Consider the following 26,686-nt stretch of genomic DNA (forward strand, 5'->3'; position numbering starts at 1 on the left):
ACCAACTTATACACATCTAATAATTTATCACGCTGCCTGCAGTTGTAACTGCCAGGAAAAATCAGACGTATAAGATGTATATCGGTATGTTTAATATCCGCTGCCCCATATAAATCGTATGTGTATCAGTATATTTAATATCTACTGCCCCACATAAATAACACATATATCAGTATGTTTAATATATGTTGCCCCATTTAAATAACATGTATACCAGTATGATTAATATCTGCCACCCCATATAAATAACATGTGTATCAGTATATTTAGTGTCTGCCGCCCCATTTAAATAACATGTGTATCAGTATATTTAGTGTCTGCCGCCCCATTTAAATAACATGTATATCAGTATGTGTAATATCTGCCACCCCATGTAAATGACATGTATATCTGTATGTTTAAAATCTGCTGCCCCATATAAATCGCATGTATTTCAGTATGTTTAATATCTAACACCCCATATTAATCACACATAAATCAGGATGTTTAATATCTGCCACCCCATATAAATACATATATCAGTTTGTTTAATATCTGCCACCCCATATAAATAACATGTATATAAGTATATTTAGTATTTGTCGCCCCATTTAAATAACACGTATATCAGCATGATTAATATCTGCCACACTATATACATCACATGTATATCAGTATGTTTAATATTTGCAACTCCATATAAACACGTTTATTAGTATGTTTAAAATATGCCATCCCATATAAATCACATGTATATCAGTATGTTTAATATCTGCCACCCCATATAAATCACATGTATATCAGAATGTTTAATATCCGCTGCCCCATTTAAATAACATGCATATCAGTATGTGTAATATCTGCACCCCATATAAATAACATGTATATTAGTATAAAATAAGAAAAATGCCATACCAGAAGTCACAAACAAACTTTTAATCCACCGTTTAAGCACTTTTGTGCCAGTGTAACAGGAACTTCATCAGAAACAAAGTATCAGTTTTATTAAAACCCCTAAAAGGTGCCAAAAGTGTAACAAGTTACAGAAAATTAAGGGAGCAGTCACCATAAAAAATAATGCATATATGTGTTAGAAATCTAACTACAAAGTGCATAATTTAAAAGTGTAGTCAGAATCTGTGACAGCAAAAGCATTTTTAAAAAATCATTGAAAAGTTATTTAGTTGAATCAGATGAAATTTTAGCTGCCTTGATCATAAGTATAGGTTTGATGGAGATGATGTAATTGATGCCTCTGGGACTACATGCATCGAACAGTAGTTGCTAGTTCTCTCTGCTCAAGAACAAGCTTCCAATGACCTCCCGTGGAAGATTTTGTAACTCTCTCCAACACAGAAAAAGCAACATTTTTAAAATCATTGCACACTGTTGAATGTCTGTACAATGTGTTAGTAGTATGTGCTTTGGAAATCGCATACAGGTGTTGGTAAATCCTGTTTTGAAGCAGTCCCACAGTGGATTAAAGGTCAATTTGTGACTTCTGGTATGGTGTTTTTCTTATTTTATACAGTGAGTTTACACTGTAAGGTTACTAGTTTGTCTGCTTGTTTGTCTAGCACAGGTATTTAGAATTAATATTCATTCTTATGCAAATTCTGTACACCTATCCAGACCAAGAAATAAATATTTCAGTTATACTACAATATACCTGATGGGTCTGTCTCATCTCCAGTCATACACATTTTTTTTTTGTTTCTGCAGTCATTGCCTTTATGATCTTTGTCCTTTGGCTTATGGAGTTGTTTTGGGGGTTTTAACTTATTTCTGAGTTGGCAGAGTTCTGCATTTTGTGGTGTGCATATAACAAATATCTGAGAAAGTGTTTTGCCAGTTCCAGCATTCAAAATTACATCAGGTGTTACAGAATTAATGATGCAGAGTTGAAGCCAAGCCCTTTTTATTTGACTTATTAGGAGTTCACAGAGCTTGGCAATTACTTACGTTTACACTTCTGCCTATTGCCTATCCCCTTTTAACCTTTTAAGACTTCCAGATCGTATTATGACTTTTGGAATATAAATACTTGGGGGAAAAAAAAAACTTTTTACATTCTTCAATTTTGAACCATCATAGCCTGTCATTTTAAGGTTAGCTGTTGTGATACCAGGTAGTTACCAGGGTCACGTCTGTTTTTTTCAGACGTATAACAATCTTTCAGTTTTTCTTCTATTTCCTTTTGCTTTGATCAGGTTAGTTCACATTTTCCCCACATATTACTTTTTCCAAAAAAGTAACTACAGAAAAAAATATATTTTTACATTTCATCAGGTGTTTTAGCTTATTTCTCAGTTGAAAGAGCAACCTTCCAATTGTTTACTATCAAGTTATACAGTAAGTTGATAGTAAATTAATTCCAGTATCACAACAAATTGTCATAAAAGTAGGTATGACATCACAAAAATGCTGTGACACATAGCCTGGAAAAGCTAATATGTTAATAAGTATGATGCTGAGAAATATATATTTTTAGCAGGTTATCTTTTTTAAACTCGGCGACCTTTATGTTTTTTTTTTTTAATTGTCACTTTGCATTTTGTTAGGTATACTACTTTGAAATAGAGTAATTTATTGAGTTTATTTACTTATAGGACAGTGCTGAGATTGAGATGCAGCCTACTTTTGCCAGCTGAAAACCATGGCACTGTGGCACTTGAGGAAACAGTCCCTTGAGGGACATTTTCATGTCTGAGAACTATTTGGTAGAAACCTGGTGAAACAGTCATTCGAACATGATTTAAGTGTGAGCAGTCAGCCATGATGGCTGAAAACAGCTATGGACATTTGCTCTGGGTAAGAATGAATATGTGATTCCTATGCCAGTATTTCTTTTTGGGCATTGTTGCGACCTCAGATTATCTATCTACCTATCTATCTATGTACAAGTATATAAATCTGGAGGAGTGAAACATTTCATAAACAATGTTTTGCATTACTGCTGTTGTTGAGCATTGTAGGATAGAAGGGTTTAGTTCTGGTAGGTTGTAGCATTCGTTAGGGTTTGTAGTATTCTTATCTATCTTGCAGCGTGTAAGCATTTCCTTGAAGACCTTTAACAGAGTTATGTTTCATTATTTTTTTAACCCCCTACTGCCCCCATTTTCATGCCTCCGCCCAATTTCCCCCTTGACCCATTTGTTTCCCATCCAAGGCAAGACAAACCTCACTCATTTCTTGGCCAGGGAAAGAGCACTATGGCCCATTTCTTTCCCTGACTGAGGTGAGAACACTTTGAGTACATCTGTACCATTCAGAGACAAGGGCTCAGTGCCAGGCAGGAAGTTATTCTTATGTGTGGCCACTCCCTTCCAATCTAAGTCCCTCCCACTGGTGGCTGTGACTTGTAAAATTGCTACTTCCTAGGGAAACACATGCATGTTATGTGTCCATGGCTAGCATCCCTGGCTAACATTCAGAGCAGTCACTGACAGATCTACAGGGCTTACTTATTTATATCCCCCTGTAAGGATACTCTTGTGCCTGTTCCATGCATTCTTAATACTTTAACTGTTTCGAATGTACAGCCTCTTCAGGAAAGTTATTCCACTTATTCACAACTCTTTCTGCAAAAGAATGGATATAGTTTGGTTGATTAATGGCAGAATGATCAAAAATCATTCACTTGGAACTAACTGACTGAACAAAACTTTTTGTAAATTTATTTCTGTGGAGTTTTTGCCCATATGATTTCATACAAAACTGAGTTTGCCCATCTCCTCTGTCCTATAACTAACTCTGATGTTGCTGAACCTTGGAGAAAACGTATATATATATATATATATATATATATATATATATATATATATATATATATATAAATAAACCACTATTTCTGTTTGGCTGACTGGTCACAACCACAGGATATTTGTGAAATCCATCATCAACCACATGAGTAACACCCACGTTGTGAAAATGAGATATGTACTTGGGATTAATGTGGCATAGCTTTTATTTCTGTAGGTGTAATTCTCCTCAAGAAGCACAGTAAAATCAATGTATCTACTCCTGATATGATATGTAGTCTTTGCCCATCCATGGTACTTTTCTGAGCTGTAGTATTTTTATGTATTCTTTCATAGAGTGCCATACAAAATAGAAAAGAACCAGCCATTTAATATTTGTGGATTCCTTGTGTTTAGTGGCTATTTAGTTAAAATGAGAGTTGAAGTCACAGATACCATCATTAAAACACTAGCCATTTGTCTCAGTTTTTAAGCAGTGAATGACCTTACCTGGAATGTGCATTAGCAATGGCTGAGAATTCCTGCTCCCAATTTGGCCTTCCATAGTATGTTTTCTGCTTTAGTCCTGTGATAACATCTGTGTCCTTGTCAAAATGAACCATAATGTGCTCAGTCTGAGGGGAGGAAGAGAAAGAGTTTATTACAATGCAGGTGTACAATTTCTGTGCTCCAGGAAAGTATTGACTCATAAACAAAGTACATAGTACATGATCCATAACTTTGGGGAGTCAGCCATTTTGAGACTTATTTATTTATGTATGCATGTTCTGTTGACAGCAACATCAGAAGGATACAACCATTTTATTGGACACTGTAGGAGAAAAAAATCCCTAAACCAAAAACAAATAGCAAATAAGAATGATAGCATACTTCATAATTTAAGTAATGCAAGTACTATATAAGAAAAAATAATTACTGCCAGTAAAACAATGTACTCACACATTATGCAAAAATTAAATTACAGCACAAAGTGAGTACAAAGATTATACAACTTGAAATATGACTAAAATAATGCAATAAAATGAGAGTTTAACATGTGGGAAAGAAAATGTGCAACAGATGTTTGGGAGAATAGGATGATGGAGTCATAGACAGAAGGATGAGACAAGATCAAGAAATAAAATTTGAGGAATATGCAGGATTTGGGCTGAATTCTAGCTGTCTCACCATCTTACCTCATGACCATTTGTGAGTGACCACAAACCTCTATTTATAACTTGTTTTGCAAAGTAACAAAAATTCTTGGTTTATCTCTTTAAGTTGGAATATCCTGCAAGGATATGGATGTAGCCATCTTGGCTGTTGTAGATTTTGAAGGCTGGAGAAAATTATTCTATGTCTCCCAACTCACAAGCAACGATATGGCATTCTGGTCCAAGAAAGTTAAAGTACTGCTGTACTCTTCCCTTATCAGTCCCATCATTGAGTACAATGACCCCTTTGTCATGTGTCTAACCAGGCACCTACAACTGCTGGAATGCCCTTGAAGGTTTCTCACCAGGAGAATCCATGGTATGAATACCCTGTCCTACACAGATTACCTTACAGCCCTATCTCTTTACTCAGTTTCCAACAGGTTACTGAGAGGAGATCTAGGCCTAGCATATAAGCCATCCATCAGACCCAGCTCTGATGGACCTCTTGCACATCTGCAAAACAATACAGCATCAGGAACACTAGATCCAAGGACCTGAACTTTGCCTGTGACATAAATAAGACATGCTGGAAGGATCCTCACACTATGGAACAGACTCCCCATCCACATAAAGTGAATTTCATTCTTGACCCATTTCAAGTGAAACCTTGATCACTAGATGGGAAATTGTAAATTCACCCCCAGTCTGACCCGTATGTCTCTGATGGACAGAGGCTGGCAGTAAGTTATCTAATCCCAAACTAACGTACCCCCCACACACATAACCCTTAGATTATGAACATACTGCCCACATATAGGCATCCAATGTACTTCAGGAAAAAACTGGGTTGGGTTTACTCTAGGCTTCTAAAGACCCTTGTGGTCAATAGCCTAGTATAAACCTCTGAACCTATAAACCTATGAGTACCGACTATGATAACACAAAACAAACATGGATGTGTACCAGTGGATTTCTTAAATATATGATTACCAGTTCAGGGGATTTATTGTTTTTACCAAATTAAGTGACTGGGATACTTGCCATCCCCTTATCTTAACCCTTAGATCAAATAAATTACTCAGTTCATAAACAAAGCCTGGTTAGTGTACAAGGGTTTTACATTGGAAGGACTATGAATGCAAACATCTCTGCAACTTAGCTAAGGTCACCTTCCTTAACTTTAAACAAGTAAGCCTTGGAAACCCTTCAGTGCTTTTGGCATGAAATAAATCAGCTCACATTTAGTGTTATTTCTCCAGTTTTCCTCTTTCACCTAAAAGACCACGAATGTAGCAAACTCATATGTAGAATTCCTATCAGATCTATACAATGTTGAAGAAAATGTCTTCAGCTCAACTTCTACAAATCACACATCTCAAAGCTCCACTAAAATAAGCAATTAGTGCTTCTCCCTTAATATTATTTAAGATACCAACAGGCACCTTATATCCTCACATAGTTGACCTGGCACAGATGGGTCTCCAACTAAAACTCCTTAAATAAATTGCTACTTTCTCAGAGACTCACCTGAAGCACATTATCAATATATCCTTATCTTCTTTTTCTTTTCCTGATATCAGACAAGCATCCGTGATTATCCCAGTTCCTAAATCATCCACTGGGATACTACTCCTAACCTACCATCATTTACCAAACTTCCATTTCTAAGGACATTCTTAGAAAAGGTGCTAGCAACCCAGATGAGTCATTTTGCCAGCTCTTACAGCCACCTTCATCATGAGCAACATGGTTTTAGGCAAAGTCAGAGTGGATTAACAGCTATCCTATCACTATGAAACTTTGTCTTTACCACAAAGAAGAATAAAGTTCTTACCAGAGAAGCATTCACTGACCTTTAATTCTATTGCTTGTGACCTTTTCTGCGTCAGCTAATGGTTTACATTGTTTCTGTCAAAAGCCTAGACTGATTTGTCAGTTACTTAAACAGCTGATTGGCTAACATAGATATACATAAAACATTGTCCAACTTCCTCTAACTGCAGAAGAGAGTTCTACATGTCTCTGTTCTTGGACTACTCCAATGCACCATCCCCATAACATTTACACTCTGACAATTCCTCATCCATTTACAAGAGAACTTGGATATTACTTACCAGAACTCCCATATTGTAACTAGCAGTGTGGTATAACCTAAGCTACCAGCTCCCACTTCATAGCTCCTATCACTAATACTGACTGATTATAGATACTTAAACTCCATTTGTTACCTCTGTTTAAGTCCTTTTTAGTGTGCCTTCCCTAATGTTCTCTATCCTATTTAACTCACAATTTTTCTATGTTGTCTACTAACTTGGGCATTTTTATTTTATTTATTTATTTATTTTACATTTGTTGACCGGGCTAGTCTAACTGGATACATGTCCATTTTCAGTAGAGGCCCGAGGAGAAAAGCTCCACTGTAACAGTCTATGGTAACAAACTTAAGAAAAAAATATGTACAAGAGTTTAACTAAAACTACTAAGTTAGTTTTAATACTCTCCTTAACATTTCCACCTCTTCCTACTCCATGTTGTATGTACAATTGATGATATTAACTGCAATTCTCTTGACCTAACTCTCTTGATCTGTTTTAATTACCTTTTCCTTCATATTTGCACTTTTTTCTCAAGGGTTTCTTCAAAAAGTCTCTTCAAATTGTATAATTTATTGACAATTGGCATTTATTTCTTATTTGCCATTCTACTTTTGTTTTATAGACAATTATTTATCCTTTATTGCTGATTTCTATTTAGTAACAGCTTCTTTTGCACATTGTTTTCTTCTGATCCTGTTAGTAGACTTTTGCTGTCCTTTGATCTGTGATTTACATGTTTAATGTAATGCCTCCTTTGCCATTTCTCCCCTTCTATGACAACCACATCATGGTTGAAAATGGACCCTGCTATCCTGCCTACTTGCTTGCCCAAAAATAAAGAAAATAAATAAGATAAATGCTATAAAGGGAATGTCGAATAATGAGGAAAAAGGAAAGAACACCGAAAGAATATGAAAAGACTAGATGAGAGGAGAAACTGCACAAAATTTTATTGCTCATTGGAAGTGAACATGCTCTGTAGTGCAGATAGCAGCATCATATGTAACAGGATTCAACTAAATTATGTTACAATTACAAAATCAGTGATTTAAATATAATGTTTTAATCTTGCATATGAATTCAGTAGGAATATTAAAATGAGATGCTGCTCCTTTCTGGAAAAAAGGCTATGGTCCTTAAATAAATGCTGTCCAAGTTATGAAACTGCTCATTATTTTATTTCAGAAACAGTACTTTTTATCACAGATATATTGTCACCCTAGCTTAGATAATAACAATTAATTCAACCTAAGAATACCACTGTTACATACAAAGAAACTCACCTCAAATATGAAATCTATTCTCTCTTGCAGTGAGACGCAGTTCTTATTTTTTAATAATGTCATAGGTATATACTAGGCTGATGATGACTAGGGCCTTTATAAGTCTAATTTTGCAACCCAAATGTGAAAGTACAGTTGTGTACACTTACCATAAATGTAGATGTTCGAGTGTATTCACTGTTGCAGTCCCAAGACTTTGTTAATCAGGCTGACTGAGGGCTACTGCAAGCAGATAAACCAAATGTAATGACTGCAACAGTGAAACATGAAGAACATCCATAAGTTATATGTTTTAGATATTTGTATAGGGGGTGATTGTTTGTTATGACATGATTTACTGACTGCTTCTGTCAATCAGAGATATAGGCACCAGTCCAGGGGTGATTTTTTGATTTCCCATCCAATTGTCCAAGTTACATTTAAATAGGGTTAGGGAGGGTCTTTGTTTGAGATGGATGGGGAGGCTATTCTAGAGAATGTCAATTATTTGAGATAACATGCCCTATTTATGTTGCAAGCACATTTTAGGGCTTTATATCTAGTTGTTCTGATTCTGTTAATTTTGCAGATGTGCAAAAGGTTCATCAGAGCAGGGTCCAAAGATGCCTTATATGCCAGGCATAAATCACCTCTCAGTAGTCAGTAGGAGACCGAATATAGAGATAGGGCTTTGAGATGATCCACACACAACGTTGTGTTTATGCCCTGTATTCTTTTTGTAAAGAATCTTTGTGGACATTCCAGTTGCTGCATGTGTCTGGTCAGGTACATACTGAAGGTGGAAATATAATCAGTGATGAGTCTAATGAGGACCAAGTACAGTGGCACAATGACTTCTGTGGACCTAGTTGACATGCCTTTACTTATAAGTTGAGCAGCATAGAAAGATTTTCGTACTAACTTGGACAAATGTTGATTGAAGGCCAGGTTACTGTCTACTTGTGTTCCCAGATCCCTGATTAGTGTGTCTACTCTTAGTGGTGTTTTACTGACATAGTTTCCTGGGGTGGCCAACTCCTCAAAAGGTATTATAATACATTTCTTGGCACTGAGTTTTAAGCTGTGGCTTTGGCACCAGTCATTTGTCTGTATTAGACGTTTAAGTGAAAGAGTGAGATAAAAATGAGTGTTCTTTATTCTGAAGGACATTGCTCACTTACTTTGTTAATTTCCACTCCGTGAATTACAAATATCACCCTCTTTAAAAGACTTCAGAAAGGCCAACTTCATAAAACTGCATGGTGAAATCCATAAATCTACCCATGTCAAATCTATAATAGATCCTTGTTATGCAGCCAGTTACACAAGTTATTTTTATGCCTACTTCTATAAATGTATTGACCTAGCATTCCCTTCCAAGATTAAATATGGTTAAAAAAAATCCTGATGCTCTTCTAATATAAACAGGCTGTATAACAGAAATAAGAAATTCCTTAAACTGCTTAATACGGCCAGAATCCCACAACATCAAAACAGTATTAAAAACTTCACTAGGAAACTAAAAGCAATTAGGTCCAGACAGCATACTGGATTGTCTAATAAAGTGTTAAACATGCACTCACCTATACCCTCCTCAGACTGTTTAACCTGACCCTTGCTAAAAGCTATGTCCCTGAATCCTGGCGTACTACTGTAGTAATTCTAGTTGGTAACTACAGACCTGCCAGCTTTAGGAGTGTTACCTGTAAAGTCATGAAGCCGCGGTGGTGCAGCGGTAGCATTGTTGCCTCACAGCAAGAGGTTCTCCCGTTCGAGTCTCGGCTGGAGCGCCTTCTGTGTGGAGTCTGCATGTCCTCCCCACGGTCGAGTGGCATTCAAAAGACATGCGTAGAATGGGCGTGCTTTCACTGAAGGTTGGGCATTGAGCTGGCACCTCGGCACCCATAAAAAAATCTACTGCCAATCATTAGCAGACCGGAGTTCCACTGTGGCGACCCCTAACCAGGAAAAGCCGAAAGAAGAACAACAACCTGTAAAGCCATGGAGCATATAAACACTAATGTGATTAACCATGACCTCAAAAACCTGATTAAACTAAACCCAGTGCAATTCAGCTTTGTAAGGGCATGTCCTGCCTGCTGAATCTTGTCAGCTTCTTTGAGAAGTACACTCAGGTGGACTCACCATCCATGCTACCTACCTTGATCTGGCCAATGCATTTCATAGTATATCACGTGATGAAATTGTTTATAAGGTAACAACCATAAACATAAATCCCGATATTGTAAGATGAATAGCACACTGACTAACAAAAACACACATTGTCTGAGTGGGTGATACCTCCTCAGACAGACAGAAGATGACCAATGGTATTCTGTAGGGTTCTGCAATTGGCACCCTTTTTTCTGGCATCTATTTTTAGACAAACAAACTGATAACAGTGATATCCAGTTAACAAAGTTTGTTGATGACTGCAAGATTGGTATGCTTGTTAAATCCCCTTTGGATATATATACCCTCCAAAGGGAGCTTACTAAAGTCAATTCTTGGTGCATAGAAAAAGAACTCAACCTAAACAACAACATTTTCAGCATCATCCCCTTTGGGAAGCAGAAACCCTCTGCATCCTGCTTCATTGAAAACATCCCTTTACGGTACGAATCAGTGATCATTGATCTGTGCACATGGGTTGATGTTTCCCTCTCCTTTCATCATAATGTGGTGACCATAGTTAGGAAATCCTTCTACATTTCACAACTAATTGCCATTGACAACTCTTCTAAAACTAAGGAAATCATTGTCCTTCTGCAATCTGCCCTAGTCAGACTTGTTATTCAATATAATGTACCCTTTGAGATATATCTGGCTACACAAATTAAAAAAAAAACTTAAAAATCACAGAGCTTCTTAACAAAATGGATCTCTGTCTCAAAAACCTCAACTACCACAAGAGACTGGGGTTCTTATCCTTGTATTCAGTATCATACAAGCTTGTAAGCAAAGAGCTGTGTCTAGTGCATCCTACCCTTAGAGATCTAGTTTTTCCTTAACCTCCTTTTACTCAGAGTCAAATTCTGCTGCCAATCCCAGAACCAGAGATTTAAACTTTAATTATGAAATAAATAAAACTAGATGGAGAGAGAGGTTCATCACCTACTTTCTCCCCTTCCTCTGGAATAAACTCCTCTGGAGTATCAAGCCATGTGATTCCCTGTTATGCTTCAAACATAATTTCAACAGTAGGGTTGGTGCCCTTTAATTTACCCTGTGACTCAGAGGTGTTACGCTGCTTGCTAAAGGTAGTAGAGTGTGAGGGTGGGTATTAATAAGGTGCATAAGGCCTCTGGCCTGACTTGCTTTATATATTTTATGATCTTATAATCCCATGATCCCAAATCTTAAAAACGGTGTCCATAACAATTTTCTAAGCTGCAGACGTGGAGCAGGTTCTGGAGTTATTGGGTCCATGTTGTGTATTCACTTACATGAGTGTTGTCCCAGCCAGTAAGGAAGAGCTTGTAGCTGACAAAGCTGGCTTTCCCTTGTTCCTCCATTTGTAGCTCGAGAGAACTAAGGAGATCAGCAAACCAAGCAAAGGCACCAGTTTCCCGGCAGATCCAGTAAAAGTAGATCTAGAAGAAAAACACAAATGGATAATGAGAAAACAACAATACCTATAAACAATAAAACACTGTGGAGAGGACAAACCGCACCGGACAGCCAAGATATTTTAAACAGATTTATTCCAAAGTTAAACGTTAGACAGATCACCACGTGTTTTAACACTACAAATATATTGTATATAAATAAATAAATGGTTTTAAAAGGTTTTTAATGCACTACATATTGTATACATAACAATAGGGATGTATTCAAAGTATTTAAATTGTTGAATGAGTTTTTGAAATTGTTTGTTTCCTATTCACATTTATATTTATGAGGATAGTTTAAACAGTTTTTATTGGTCAATTTAAAACTTGTCAGCATATATATATATATATATATATATATATATATGTGTTAATTAGATTAAGCTTTTGTCTGATGAAGTCTTGCAGTTACTTTGACGAAAAACGTGGTGATCTGTCTTAACGTTTAACTTTGGAATAAATCTTTTTAAAATATCTCGGCTGTCCGGTGCGGTTTGTCCTCTCCACAGTGTTTTATTGTTTATTGGTTACTGTTGCACTGTGCCTCGTGTTTTAAGTTTAAAACAACAATACCTCTTACAGATGAATGATCTAGATGTAACACAAGACATTGTCAGCTCCAACAGTAACAATAACAGTTACAAGTATTGTGAGATCTCATTTAAGTTATACTACATTTCCTCATAGTCTCATGTATAATAGTCCTAGATTGGAATATAATGAACATGAACCTTAAACACATGCATTTTTTGTAATGAATTACTAAAAATAAAAAAAGAGATTCTGGAGAAGTGTCATTCATGGGAAGCTAAGCTATGAGACTGCTTCTGTCTGTACATTGCAGTAGTCATATGTTTTTATTTAAGAATGAGCAGATACTGTAACATAAAAAATACTTTAGCTGTGTACTGCTATTGCCAGAATTTCTGTATGTTTTATGGCTTCCCCCCAAAAAAGCTTAACACTTTCATTTACTTTAACTGACTTTAGCACCAAAATGTTTTACTTTTTGTAAGATGATCTGTTCTTGCTTTAAGTTACCTCATCTGGCTAACCTACCCCAAATGTTCATGAAGGCTTGTTGGATTGTGTATGGAATGTAATCTAAAGACATCATTACTCATTATTCATATGAGGCTAAACACAAGTTTACATATTTCTTTATTCATTCTATGCTATTGCAATTTGCTTTGACTTAAGAACATGTAGTATATAAAAGAATATAATGTTAAAAAAGGAGAGTTTCTTCTAATGGTTTCCATGCATGTCATGAGCTTAGAGTGTGGGGGTTTAAAATAAAAATCTGAAGAAATCTTTCCCTGGCCATCATCAGCTGTCAGTACTCTGTGAAATGTATTGAGTATTGGTGTTAAGACTACAGTATATTACTTTCCTTACCCACAAAACATTTATTTTTTTGAAATCTGTCTTTACCATCATTAGTTTACCATAAAGGTATTGGTAGGATTTTTCTTACACTACTGGAGGGCATATTCAGATAGTCTTTACATAAAACACACCTCAGACTACAAAATATGTTGCTAAATTTACAGACATATGAATTAATAGTTCAGTACAGGCAGGCAGGCAAATGCAAATTGCTGATCTTTTGAATAACACCATTCTCAAGGAACTAAAGAAAGAAATACATTGATCATGATATCATGAATTATTACAAGTCGTCTAGATAATTCTCCCATTATTAGTGTCACACGAGAAGCTAGAACTCAAAAAATATACTCAGAAAAAGTTGTCTTCAGCTATCACTTGCTTGTTCTTACTGAAACGAGAGCAGTGTGGAAGACAAATACCCCAGACAGTTCCAATAGTAGTAGGAGCAGCAGATCTTGTAAAAAAAATAAAAAATAAAAAAATCTACAATCGGATTTAGATGTGTTACCAATTCATATAACCCTGTACGAACTGCAGCAGGAGTCATTACTGGGCACATTGCAGGTGCTATGAAGAGCACCTCTGGCTGACATTAAAGACTGAAACAATACTAATTTCCTGAACTTTAATCGTACTTTGACTTAGGAATGGAGTGCATTCCCATCATGATATTAGAAACCCAAAAGACTTGGAGAAATTAAAAAAGAGTGAAAAGGATTGTTCAATAGCAGGGTATGCTGGTTTGGGGAGATTCTCCTTTTCCCAATGTTGTGCAACCATGGTATTGGTATATACGTTAGAGGAAGGCTGGGGTGGAGGGCAGCTTGTCCCATACAGGAAAATGTGGTTACTGCTGTTACTTTGAATGGCACCGACATCTTTTTATCTCTGAAGAACACCCAACTAATTTCTGAATGGTCACATCTTGAGTTTCACAGTAGATGCCTCTGGAAGATAAAGAGGTGTAACTACTCAACAAAGTACAATGAAATGTTGGCAGAACTGTTATTAGCAATTCATTTAGCCATAAGAATGACTTCTATCCATACAGAAATGAGATCAGCTGCCTTTAAAGTCTTATGTATGTTCAAATCTGATAATGTGATAATAAAATGCGAGAATTCATGCTGGAAAAAATCCAAGAATCACTCTGGCATTCTGAAGTGTAAATAGAGGAGCTCAAGATGCTTTGTTGATCAAAAATGTCAGAGCAGATAGAAACAACAGTAAAAACTTATCAAACTTGCAGTAAGTTACATAATCCATACCACAAGGAAGAGTTGCTATCTGACAGTATGCCAGAACTGCCATGCAACAAGGTTGTGAAAAAGATCTGTTTCAGTTTAGAGATGCCTAATATCTGATTTGTGGTGATGATGCTTCAAATTTTTCAGCTTTTACACAATGTCTAAGCCTGCATATCTTTACAGGAAATGGTCTCCCTTTTTACAGTTATATATTACTGTGGACTACATCCCTGTTTTTTCACAGAAAATAAACAGTATGCTAAGCTGCAATACTGTACATGGACCTCTGCCAAAAAATCTGCTTTGAACTATATACCAACATGTCATGTTATTGCAATAATATAAATGTATGTTCAACAAAATCAACATTTTATGCATATGAATAATTCTCTACTTTTTGCTGTAAAGTGGTATTTTATATATGTCTGTACAGTCAGTGTAGATAACAGCCTTATGTGTTGTTTTACATATAAAGATATGTGGATATCAGACATTTGCTCTTCTAACATCTGCAGATATGTGGATATCAGACATTCGCTCTTCTAACATCTGCACTTTAACTTGATAATTAGCAGACATATCACCCAACTTCTCTGAAGTCTCATGGGGACTCTGTTTAGGTTTCTCGGCATGGAACTCTTCATGCATCAACAAAGTGTGGATATTTGTCACTTTGAGAAGGTGACATGCTTAACTGAGTAGACTTAACCTCTTTTTATTCTAAATAACTTATCAAATGCTTATCTTTTATCTATACATTTGTGACCTTGACTCTGTACAAAATAAGACCTTGGTTCTTGGCATGACCAGCACTAGTATCTTCTATACTCTTCTCACATTGTTCCCATTCTTCAAAAAAAAGCCCTGTGGCTGTTTTGTCATAATATTGTTCTTTGTTTTGCTGATTTCTGTTAAGCAATTGAACAATATTATTTCATGTTCTAGAATCCTCAAAGTAATGGTAGTAAGCAGTTTGCATGTGAGCGCTCTAGTTATGAGATCCTGAGATGCTGAAATTTTATTCTTTGAAGTAGAGTATAGCAATACCACAATGTTTGCAAATAGGAATCGGATTTCCCAGTACTGATACATTTCCTAGTAAGATTCATGACTGTTGGTATAATCGTCTGTACTTGACCATTGCTCTGGGGATATCTTCAACAACGTTTATATGTCTGAACTCTCAGTCTTGAGCAAACTTGCTGAACTATAATTTATTGATCTGATATTGTTAATCCTCGTCCACTTCCTTATGTATGGGTTATGGTTCCGATATCGGAACAGAGCCGGCCATATATCAAGCTCACGCCAGCGATAAACTCTCAAGCTAAGCAATCTCTTACCCATAATCCCACTCTCCCTGTTACCTCAGATTTTGTTTGCCGCGTCGCCATCAGGTCGTGTCAGGCTGTTGCTCTTGAGCTAAGTGAAACCTTTTTTTGTCCTCTTATTTCAAAATAAGGACCTTTTCTCTCAGAAAAGTTGATTTTCTGATCTCTCTTACCTTATCACATTTAGCGACTCCCTTTTCTTTCAGTTTTCTAAAAAGTTTTTAGTCACTTTTACCCTTTTTATCTAATGTAAGGTATCAGTTGATTACCATAGTTGGTAGATAGCCTTTCCTTTCTTTCCTTCGAGTAATTTTGTGTTTTTGTATTATTGTTGGTATTTGCCTTTTCTTTAACATGACAGATAAAAAAGATAGTACTGGTTTTAAAAGATGTTATGATTGTGGACATAAACTACCTACTTCAGATGCACATTCTTTGTGTGTTTTCTGTTTAGGTGTGCCTCACTTAATGGTTGACCCACCCTGTGGGATTTGTAAGAATTTTTCCAACAGGACATTGATAGAGAGGAAAAATAAACTTTTGCTGAAAGGGTTACTAAAGTCTCCCTTTTCAGAGGCTATTTCTGGGTCGGAGGCCTCAACCCCTTCAAGATCCCATAAAAAGAAGAGATGAGGATGCTTCTAAGGCTAAATCTCTTCCTTCGTCCCCGGCTTGGGACTCTCATCAACCAAGAAAGAAAGCAAAGATTTCTGCTTCAGATCCAACTCTCTCGGATCCGACATCTTCGGTGCCTAGATCTTCGGCTTCGAAAAAGTCCTCGGCACCACCTATATCTATGGCACCAATGTCCTTTGCTGTATTGGAACTGAGGGGCTCCTCAGTTCAGACTTCTTTACCAGCACCAACCTCACAGTCGGCGCAGACCACCATTGTTTCGGAACTGACAGCTCAGTCCTTGTTTATTATTTTATCGGTTCCAACCTCGGCACCGACCTTTTCATCGGTGCAGACCATTACATTGGCATCGATGACTTCCTCAGTGCAGACACGTGTAGTGCAGTCTTTTATGCCACCATTGTTTTCGGTGCAGTCTACTGAGATGGGCACCGACCTGCCCTCATCTCTAGATAGACCTGTTTCCCCCTCAGCTGTTTCTGTGAGATCTACCAGAAGCCTCTCCCAACATGACGCATTGCGACTTGTGGATCAAGTGCTTTTGGCCAGAGGAATTCCACCTCTCAAGACCTATCCTTCTCCCTTGAAATCTATTGACGTAGCACAGTCTTCCCCCTCTATGGTTCCCTTTATGGATCTCTCTAAGGAGCCGCAGTTGTCTTCGTGGCAGAAAAATGTTGCTACGACCCAGGATTTGACTTTTCTCAGCCGTCCTGGGACTCCCAGTCAGTAGGCTGGATCACTTGGGGGAGAGGTGACTTCCCCCTTGGGCACTCACCCCTCTTCTAGTGGACCTGCCTTCCAAGTCATGGAGAAGGCCTTGGCGTCTACCGCTGATACTGTGCTTACTATCTCACCATCCTCCTCTGGACCACTATGTACACAGGTCACTTCTAGTGGACACTGGGCACAGAGGTCTCAAGATATACTCCCACAGGATACCCCCTTGGTGTTGTCTTCCCCAGCGTCTCCCTCTGTGGAAGTTCATTGGAAATCCTTGTGCAAGAGGAAGCATATGGACTCCACTGAGGAGTCTCTCACTGAAGACACAGACTTTGATAATGGGGAAGGGTCCCCTCGTTCACCTTCTGACGTATCCTTTGGTGATATCCTAGAAATCCTTAAACAGAGAGGTGAATGGCAGTCCTCTAACCCGACTTCTGAGGAGTCTGTGTTCCTGCAGGCTTTTTGCGCCTGGCCCCCTACCTCCTGGGTTACCCCACCTGCAGACAAACTGGTCCGGCTCATTGTGCAGCATGCGTGGAAGACCCCTGATACTGTTGAGGCCATTCCCCGGAGGTCAGACAAAATCTTGTCCCCCCCTGCTTCTGAACCTCATTGGTCTAAAGGTCTCCCTGTAGATGCTGTGGTGGGGGCAGCCGCAACTAAGAAAGACCTGGTAGAAGAGGAAAGCCAGACTGTCTATCCGCCCAACAAAGAGTCCAGGGCATTGGATAGGATAGGGAAGTGCACCTTTGCATCAGCGACCTTTGCTATCAGGTCCCTGAATTATATGGTCACCAGACTTCAAAGAGACCTAGTATCTGAGCTCTCTGAAACTTTGGCAGGTGCCATGTCTGATGAGGTCTGTGACAAAGTGGCCTCTCAGCTGGCCACTGTTGAATCGATTTCGAACTCCTCCATGTGCTTGGTGTCCCATGCATCAGAAGGAGTGGCTAGAGCAGCGAGTTCAGGCATTGTTTTGAGACGACATGCCTGGATGCACTTGTGTAATTTCGCAGAACCCTTCAAGGCTTCCTTTCTCAATGCTTCCATCGAGTCCTCCTCCTTGTTTGGACCCAAAGTCAAAACTACACTGGCCAGGTGTGAACAGGACGGTAAGACCCTGTCTGCCGTAGGTGTCCATTATTCTTCCCCCCAACATGCTTCCTCCAGAAACCAAAAGAGCAGGAATATGTGGTACAGAAAATCTCAGGGTCCTTTCCGTGACACACAGGCCAATTTTTCCCCTAGGGGCAGAGGGGGAAACTCACAAGGAAGATGCCCCTTTTGGGGCAGAGGGGGTTCACGTAATCATGGTTCCAGAGATTCCTTCTCTGGGCAATCCTACTAGCGCTCCTGAAGAGAGGCCCAACCCATTTCCTCTGAAAGTGGTTGGGGGACGTTTCTCTTTGTACCCTTCTGCCTGGCTAACCATTATCAACGATTCTTGGGTACAAAGGATAATAACCAGAGGTTAAAAGATTCCCTTTGAACTTTGTCCTGTCCCTCCATCAAGATTTCCCGATGTTCCACCCAGTCAAAGGGAAGAAGTAGCTCTAGAGATTACAAAGCTGATAAACAAAAGAGTCATCCAAGTAGTCCCAACAGACCAGATAGGATCCGGATTCTACTCAAGACTATTTTTGGTGCCAAAGAAAACTGGGGACTGGAGTCCAATTTTGGATCTCAGTGTGCTAAACAAATTTGTGAGTGTGCAAAAATGTCGGATGGTGACTATACAGTCTATCATTCCTCTCTTGGAAAAAGATGATTGGATGTGCTCGATAGATCTTCAGGATGCGTACTACCACATAAAGGTGGACAGACCATCAAGAAGATTCCTGTGCTTCTGTGCTGGAGCCAGTCATTACCAGTTCAGAGTACTGCCCTTTGGACTCTCTACAGCCCCCAGAGAGTTTAGAAAGTGCATGGCAGTTGTCACAGCTCACCTGCGACTTCAAGGTTTTCAGGTTTTTCCATATCTAGACAACTGGCTCCTCTCCACCCCCACCAGACACCTATTGGAGGAAGCCCTGGCATACTCTCTCAATATTATCAAAAAGTTGGGCATAACAATAAACTGGCAGAAATCCAATCTCACCCCTTCTCAGTCCACAGAATTCATAGGGGTCATTTTGGACTCAAAAACTTGCAGAGCGTCCATACTGGAACACAGAATATCAAGAATCAGACAGCAACTGTTACCAGTTCTCTCAATGGAAAAGTCCACAGCTCACTTGATCCTGCAGCTGTTGGGCTCCATGGCAGCTTGCATCACCATTGTACCCTTAGCCAGGTTTCACATGAGGCTTCTACAATGGCTACTGCTCACCCAATGGTATCCTTTTCAGCTTCCCCTTTCAGCCAAGATTCACATAACTCAGAGATGCAAACAAGATCTAAAGTGGTGGTTGAACCAGAACCCATCACAATGGTCTCCCCCCTACTCCCCTCAGCAGCCCAAGGCTTCAGTCACCACGGATGCCTCCCTGATGGGGTGGGCTATGTCAGGGTCAGACAGTCCAAGGCACATGGTCCGAAGTGGAGGCCCATCTGCATATAAATGTTTTAGAGCTGAGAGTGGTGCTTCTGGTGTTTCAGGCATTCCACCCCTTGCTGCCGTCAGGGACAATTTTGATACAATCAGACAACACGGAGGTAGTCTGGTACATCAACAAACAGGGCGGAACCAAATCCTACCCCCTCTGTCGAGAGGCCATGAGGATATGGCAATGGGCGATGGCTACCAACCACTTTCTTCTAGCAACGCACATTCCCGGGAGTTCCAACGTGATAGCAGACAGACTCAGCAGGTGCATTCTTCAACCTCACAAGTGGTCCCTGAATCGTCTCATAAAGGCGGAGATCTTCCACCGTTGGGGCCATCTGTGCTGCGACCTCTTTGCATCCCCAACCAACTTCAAATGCAGCAACTACTTTGCCTTGATTCCCCCTCTGGGACAGTCACCCAGGGATGCTCTAGTTCACGATTGGCCCTCGGGTCTTCTTTATGCCTTCCCACCTACTCCCCTCATTCCCCAGTTTCTGCAGAAAGCCCGTCGATTGAAGAGCAAAGTGATCCTTATTGCTCTATATTGGCCTCGTCAGATTTGGTTCCCCTTTCTGTGGCATCACCTGCTAGATCAACCATGGATTCTTCGTCCAACCTCGGAGTTGATCTCCCATCCGCAGAATCTGATTCACCCCAACCTGCACAGTCTGAAGCTCACAGCTTGGCTCCTCCAATTCCCTTGATTGCCAGGCAAAATTATCTTCCCTCACAAGTACGGGACATTCTTATTGCATCCCATAAGCCCTCCACTAGAATGACTTATCTAGGCAGATGGAAAAGATTTACCTGTTGGCTGAATGATAAGGAAATTGATCCCTTTTCTGCATCGGTGTCGATGGTACTCGGATATCTAACTGCCCTATTTCAGTCGGGGCTGTCAGCATCTACCATTAGAGTACATTTGGCTGGGATCTCTAATTTCCACTAGAATGTCCAAGACACCCCCCTCATGTCTCACAAGTTATGTAAAGCCTTCATAAAGGGTGTGAATCATCTGAAACCCCCTTTCAGGGAACCTATTCAACCTTGGGATTTATCTTTAGTTCTTCAAGCTCTGACATTGCCCCCTTTTGAACCAGCTGCTTCATGCGACCTCAAATATCTGTCATGGAAGACCTTGTTTTTGGTTGCTATTACTTCTGCCAGACGTAACTCTGAGCTTCAGGCCATATGTACAAAGAGTCCATACTTGATTTTGCATCCAGACAGGGTATCCTTAAGAACTAACCCTTCCTTCTTGCCAAAAGTAATTTCTGAAATGTCTATTAATCAGACCATTGAATTGCCAGTGTTTTTTCCTGATCATTCTAATGAGGGAGAGTACTGCCTACATACCCTAGACGTACACAGACAATGCCGTTTCTATTTGCAAAGGACTAAATCTTTCCGTAAATCAGACCAGTTATTCTTGGCTTTTTCTGGATCTAGATTAGGATGTGCTCTTGCTAAGGTCACATTGGCTAGATGGTTAAAAGACACTGTGACCCGTATTTATTTGGTACACAATACTTCTTTGCCAACTACCATCAAGGCTCATTCAACAAGGTCAGTGGCAACTTCTGCTGCCTTCCATGCCACACCTTCATTACATGACATCTGTGCAGCTGCAACTTGGGCCACTCCTCATACCTTTATCAATCATTACAAGTTGGACTTGGCCTCCAGGGGAAGAGCATCTTTTGGTTCTATGGTGCTCAGGAATGTCCTTCCATGAAAGCCTCCGAGGAATAGAGGTAGCTGGGGACTCTGTCCCATACGTAAGGAAGTGGACGAGGATTAACAATATCAGATAAAGAAGTTATGTCTTACCATAACGTTCCATCTGTATTGTTGATCCTCGTCCACTCATTACGACCCTCCCTCCTTCCCCCTCCTATGGCTTCTAGTGGATCTCATCATCCTTCTCTTTAAGTCATTTGACCAGAGATAGCCTCTAGCTTTTTCTGACTTGCAAACTCAATCTGAGGTAACAAGGAGAGGGGGATTATGGGTAAGAGATTACTTAGCTCGAGAGGTTATCGCTGGCGCGAGCTTGGTATATGGCCGGCTCGGTTCTGATATCGGAACCGTAACCCATACGTAATGAGTGGACGAGGATCAACAATACAGATGGAAAGTTATGATAAGACATAACTTCTTTTTCTGCAGACTATTATCCAAGTTAACAGTTTCTTCAATGCTATATTTGGTAAAAATACTTTTCAACACCGTGATCATAGAAACACTTTTAGTATCCTTCAGTTTAACTACCTCTGGAAACATACTTATGTTATGTCTCTCTGCTTTGCCAGTTTTGCCATTTTTTAGAAGTATCTTACAGGACTGTCATCATGATTCATAGGGCAGCAACAGTCCAGCAAAGGCAACACATCAACAAAGGCTTGAAATACATTCCGTCCATAAGTTGTTCTACCTGTCCATACACCCCCCCCAGCCATACACATCTGTTTGTGCCCAATACAGCACCAAAGTCAGTGTCCATTTCAGACATAGTCAGTGACATGCAAATGTGGTACAACCCTCATCAGCTACCAGTCAAGCAACGGTATAACATGACATAATACAGCAGAAAAAGACAGTGTTGCCTAGCTTATCTGCTCGTGTCCTTTTTTGGCTAGAACTCTGTCCCTGTGCATTATTATTATTCTTCCTTTTAGCCAAGCTACGTTAAGATTTCTTGAATATATTGGTAGTGGCGATAGAGGTGATTTATTTTAGTAGCATTTTACATTTATCTAGAACTGCTTCATTAAAGAAATATTTTCTAATGCCTAATTTGACATTTGCTACTTTTGTATAAAATGTATGCCCTTTCATTCTTCCATTTCTTTTCCATTTAACACCATCCGTTGTACTGACCAATAGTACTTTGTTAACATGTCAAATCCCCACTTTCTGGCCTGTTGTCAGGATGAAAAATATTCAGTTTTTTTATGTTCTCTGCAATTCAGTCCTGTTTTTGCCCTAGTAACCTTTCGCTGAAATACTTCAGTTAACTTACAGATTAATTCTGCACACAGTATTGTAGTGGGGCTCAAACAAAAGATTTATAAATATCGATTCTCTACTTTGTGAATGACTGAATAATTTCCCCTGAAATACAGGCTAACAACCTATTGGCTTTGGTAACAGTATTATTATTTTGTGTCCCGTATTTCAGCTCCATGGATACAAACTCCCTGTTGGTACTTTGCTTTCTCTGTATTTTTAAATAAACAGTATTTAGTTAATAGTATATCATGGGATTATTTAACCCTAGGTACAGTGCTTTGCAATTATCTGCATTAGCACTCTTAGGGACAGAGACACCTTGACCTTCATATTACTTTATTTAGTTAGTTAGTTGATAACTGGGTAGGCAGACTAATCTAGGGGGACCATTTTCTTCTATGACCTAGTCCCAAAGCAGTGCAAAATGAGTAATTCTGAATGAAGACATTAAAAAAAAACAGAACCTAACTCTTTGCAAGCTGTGGTAACCATAAGCTTCTCAGAGAAGGGGGTGTTGATACATGGTTATCATTGGCCTGAAGGGACTGAATGTTTTGTTACTCTAGGCTCCTAATCTTAGAGGAGTGTCCATTGGGTTTTGTAAGCTACTGAACTAAGGGGATTTAGCACATGTTGACCATAGGCCCTATGAAAAGATGATCTCAATATTGTCCCCTGAGCTAAGAAACTGAACTTGTGTCAATATAGACCCCTGAGCTAAGGGGCCTCAGCAAGTGGTCACACTTTTATTTACTTTATTTGTTAACCAGGGTAGAGCACGTAGAGCACTGATCTCCATGGACCTTTTTCAAAGTCAGCCCAGGGATGTTCCCAGGTTAAGTGACTTGCTCAAAGTCACAGAGGCAGTGGAGGCTGAGGGAATCAAACCTTGGAACTTTGGACCACAGGAAACAGCTTGTTAACAGCTCTTTAATCCTCTGCGCCAACTGCCAGACAAAGAATAATATACACCACTGAGATAAGGGGGCCTGAGCATGGGGACATAATAGGGCCCTAAAATAAGGGTTCAAGCCTAAAAGTGCAGCTGAGGAATTTAAGTTTGTTTGAGCCAACTATGCTATAGATTAAATGATACAGAAAGATATTGCTTTGATCCCAGTGTTAGAAACCAGAATGTATACTACTACAACAGTCAAATAACCCCTGCCATGATATGAGGGCAGTAACTGCGTTTGGCAGAAGGTCAGTGTGGTATGCTGGTCTGGTCTGCAGGTACAGGACAGCACACATCATTTATTTATGTATGCAACTTTGTACGTATGTATGTATTTATGCATTTATTTAATTTTAATGTTAGCACAGTGGGTCACAACAGCCCATTCTTATGATACAGAGATAAAATGATACATAGTTAGGTGGACTTTGCACATTCATATATTTTTTCCCATGTTTGTCCCCGCTGTCTGTTTGTAATTGACCCCATCATGACCATTTGGTCCTCATCGGTGGGGTGAGATACTGAAAGATCTGAGGCATCCGTTGCTTACAACTAACTATAAGTGCCTGTTTTTGTTCTTATATTGCTATTTTAATTTGTATTTGCATTTTACTGTCTGTTTGAATTATCTGAACTGTTTTTGCCACATTTTACAGTATACTGTACTAGTTCAGCTGTAGCATGGCCCAGTTCCAGGTTTGCTGTTTCTGGGTCTGTTTTGTAATTTCTGAGAATAAAATTCAAGCCATCTTTGTTGGTGAAGGCCCTTCTGCACCCTTGTGGGAGGAAAGTGCTGTCTGGGTCCCATCTAATCGAGGGTGATTGGACTAGATCTCAGAGAGAGCATCCTTATTGGCTAGTTTGAGTTAAAAGGGTTATTTCTTATTTTATTTAAGCCCAGTGTTTGCACTTGTTTGCATGTAGCTCACCATCGTGCACTGCTGTGTAGCAGTGGTTACAGTTGGTGGTTATAGATGCAAAAGTTTTGCTTGTTAAATTTTCCCTTAGCACTTTGCTTGTGGTCCTCCAGAGGTTTTTCATGGCCCTGCTCTACTGTCAGGTGGAACACTAAGCCTAGCCTCAGGTGTACCAACACACATCTCACTCACTAGCAATTCCTAAGTGTGATCTCTTTTCCTGCCCATACAAATTTATCTAACACGATGGATGGACAATTTCCCATACTTTCTCTAGCCAGCTTGTTTGACATGGGCATCCTGAGGCAGTATGTCCCTAGCCATAAGCAGCATTTTACCTTCACCTAGGATGATGCCCCAATGCAAACAGAAAATGATTGCCTTCAGTAATTGGCTTGGTTTTTGGTGTCATTCTAAGGGGATCCAGTACCTGTCAGCCTGGGATGACATGATTGACAGACCTCGATGCTTTGCCAGAGATGGTCTTCATCTGTCACCTCTGAGACTCTGGCTACTGGCTATGGCTCTTGCCACCCCCATAGTGCCTTTTTAGGCAGTGTCTCAAAGACAAAATTCCCAATGTAAAAACTCCATCTAAAAACAACCTCCAAGGTTATGCTGCTAAATGCTTAACATGAAACTGCAGTCACTGGAGGCAGTCCTCATCTTGGAAGACAGACATTTGTGCAGTCACGGAGACCTGATTCAAGGCTGTGGAGAGCACTCCAGCCATACTGGGTTACACCTCCTTCCACACATTCAGACCACAAACTGAAGGCATGAAAATTAAAGGAGGTGGTGTATCAATATTCATTAAAGATAAAAACACCTCCAGATTGGTTAAACACTATGATTCCCTGGAGATACTTCAGGTACAATTAACTGTTGTTAGGACACCTATTCAAGTTATTGACAGTTACATGATCCCCTCCATGAATCAGGACACCCATTCTGCTTATTTGGATCTACTTAAGTCTGTCAAGATACATCTGAACACCATGGGTTTTGGGCAACTTTAACTACCCATCCATTAACTGGGTAAATTACTCATGCTCAAACTCACATGCCCAAAGGTTAATTGAATTTGTTAACTCAAATGCCCTGAACCAGCTGGTTGACATCCCCACAAGGGCTGCCAATATCCTGGATCTGGTGCTTACCAATATGGGGCCCACTGGGAGGTCTTCCTTGGTGAGATCTGACCATAAATCAGTCTCATTCGAAGTAACTATCACACCTGACTCCACTAGCAGCAACTAAACTAAAAGACTTATCCAAAGCAGATTATAACCTCTTACGGGATGGTATAAATAGCTTCACTGCACCTCCCCACTCAGATGGAACAGGCAACTATGCCAAGTTCTACACCAATGCCTTATACAAACAACTGTATAACTGCATTGACTTGGCCATACCTGACAACACCAAAGCAAGCTCCTCAAGGAAGAGCAAACCTGCCTGGTGGGCAACTTATTAACAGCTTTACAATAAGAGAAATTGCTGTCTAAGAGTAAGAGGGAGCGAGCCCTAAACTGGAAATGCTCCCTCCTCAGCTTAAAAAAGCAAATAAGGCTTCTTGTGAAGTCCTCCAAAGCAAACTACAAATCCAAATTAGCTTCCTCAAGTAAGGACAACTGTAAGGCATTCTTTAATTACATCCGTAACCTAAAAGGATGGGTCCAGATTTGTGCCAAACTGTAGTTAATGATTTTATTTATTTATTTATTGATTGATTGACATTTGTTTACCGGGAAAGTCCACTGGGCTAAAATGAGCCCATTTACAGTGGAGGCCTGGGGAGAAAAGCTCCAATGCACAATAATAACAAGGAAGTTACAATGTTACAAAAAAATCATTGCAATACTAAACAAAAATAGTTGATATAGAAAATGACAAAATTATCAAATTCAAACAATAATAAGAGTAACATGAAAATTAGGTTGAATTAAGCATGGTTGACAAGTTAAAAAATGGTACAGCTGAGGGTGTAACAAATATTGAGTATAAAGGAAATATAAGAAGGGGAGAAGAAAAAAATACAAGTAGACAGAATTGTCATAAGGTTATGGTTAAC

General features: G+C 39.3%; 1 protein-coding gene across 1 annotated transcript in view; it reads right to left on the reverse strand.

The window, feature by feature from the left end:
- LOC122790046 (NADPH oxidase 1-like) overlaps positions 1–26,686 on the reverse strand; it is a 351,263-nt gene that overhangs the window by 26,254 nt on the left and 298,323 nt on the right. Inside the window, exons 11-12 of the mRNA XM_044057612.1 lie at positions 11,681–11,827; positions 4,230–4,354 (exon numbers count right to left, since the gene is read on the reverse strand). Coding sequence (XP_043913547.1) covers positions 4,230–4,354; positions 11,681–11,827 — 272 coding nt within the window. The remainder of the gene's footprint in view (positions 1–4,229; positions 4,355–11,680; positions 11,828–26,686) is intronic.

Source organism: Protopterus annectens, chromosome 15.part0 (assembly GCF_019279795.1).
Source record: "Protopterus annectens isolate FY-2018-M chromosome 15.part0, PAN1.0, whole genome shotgun sequence".
NCBI classification, from domain to species: domain Eukaryota; kingdom Metazoa; phylum Chordata; order Ceratodontiformes; family Protopteridae; genus Protopterus; species Protopterus annectens.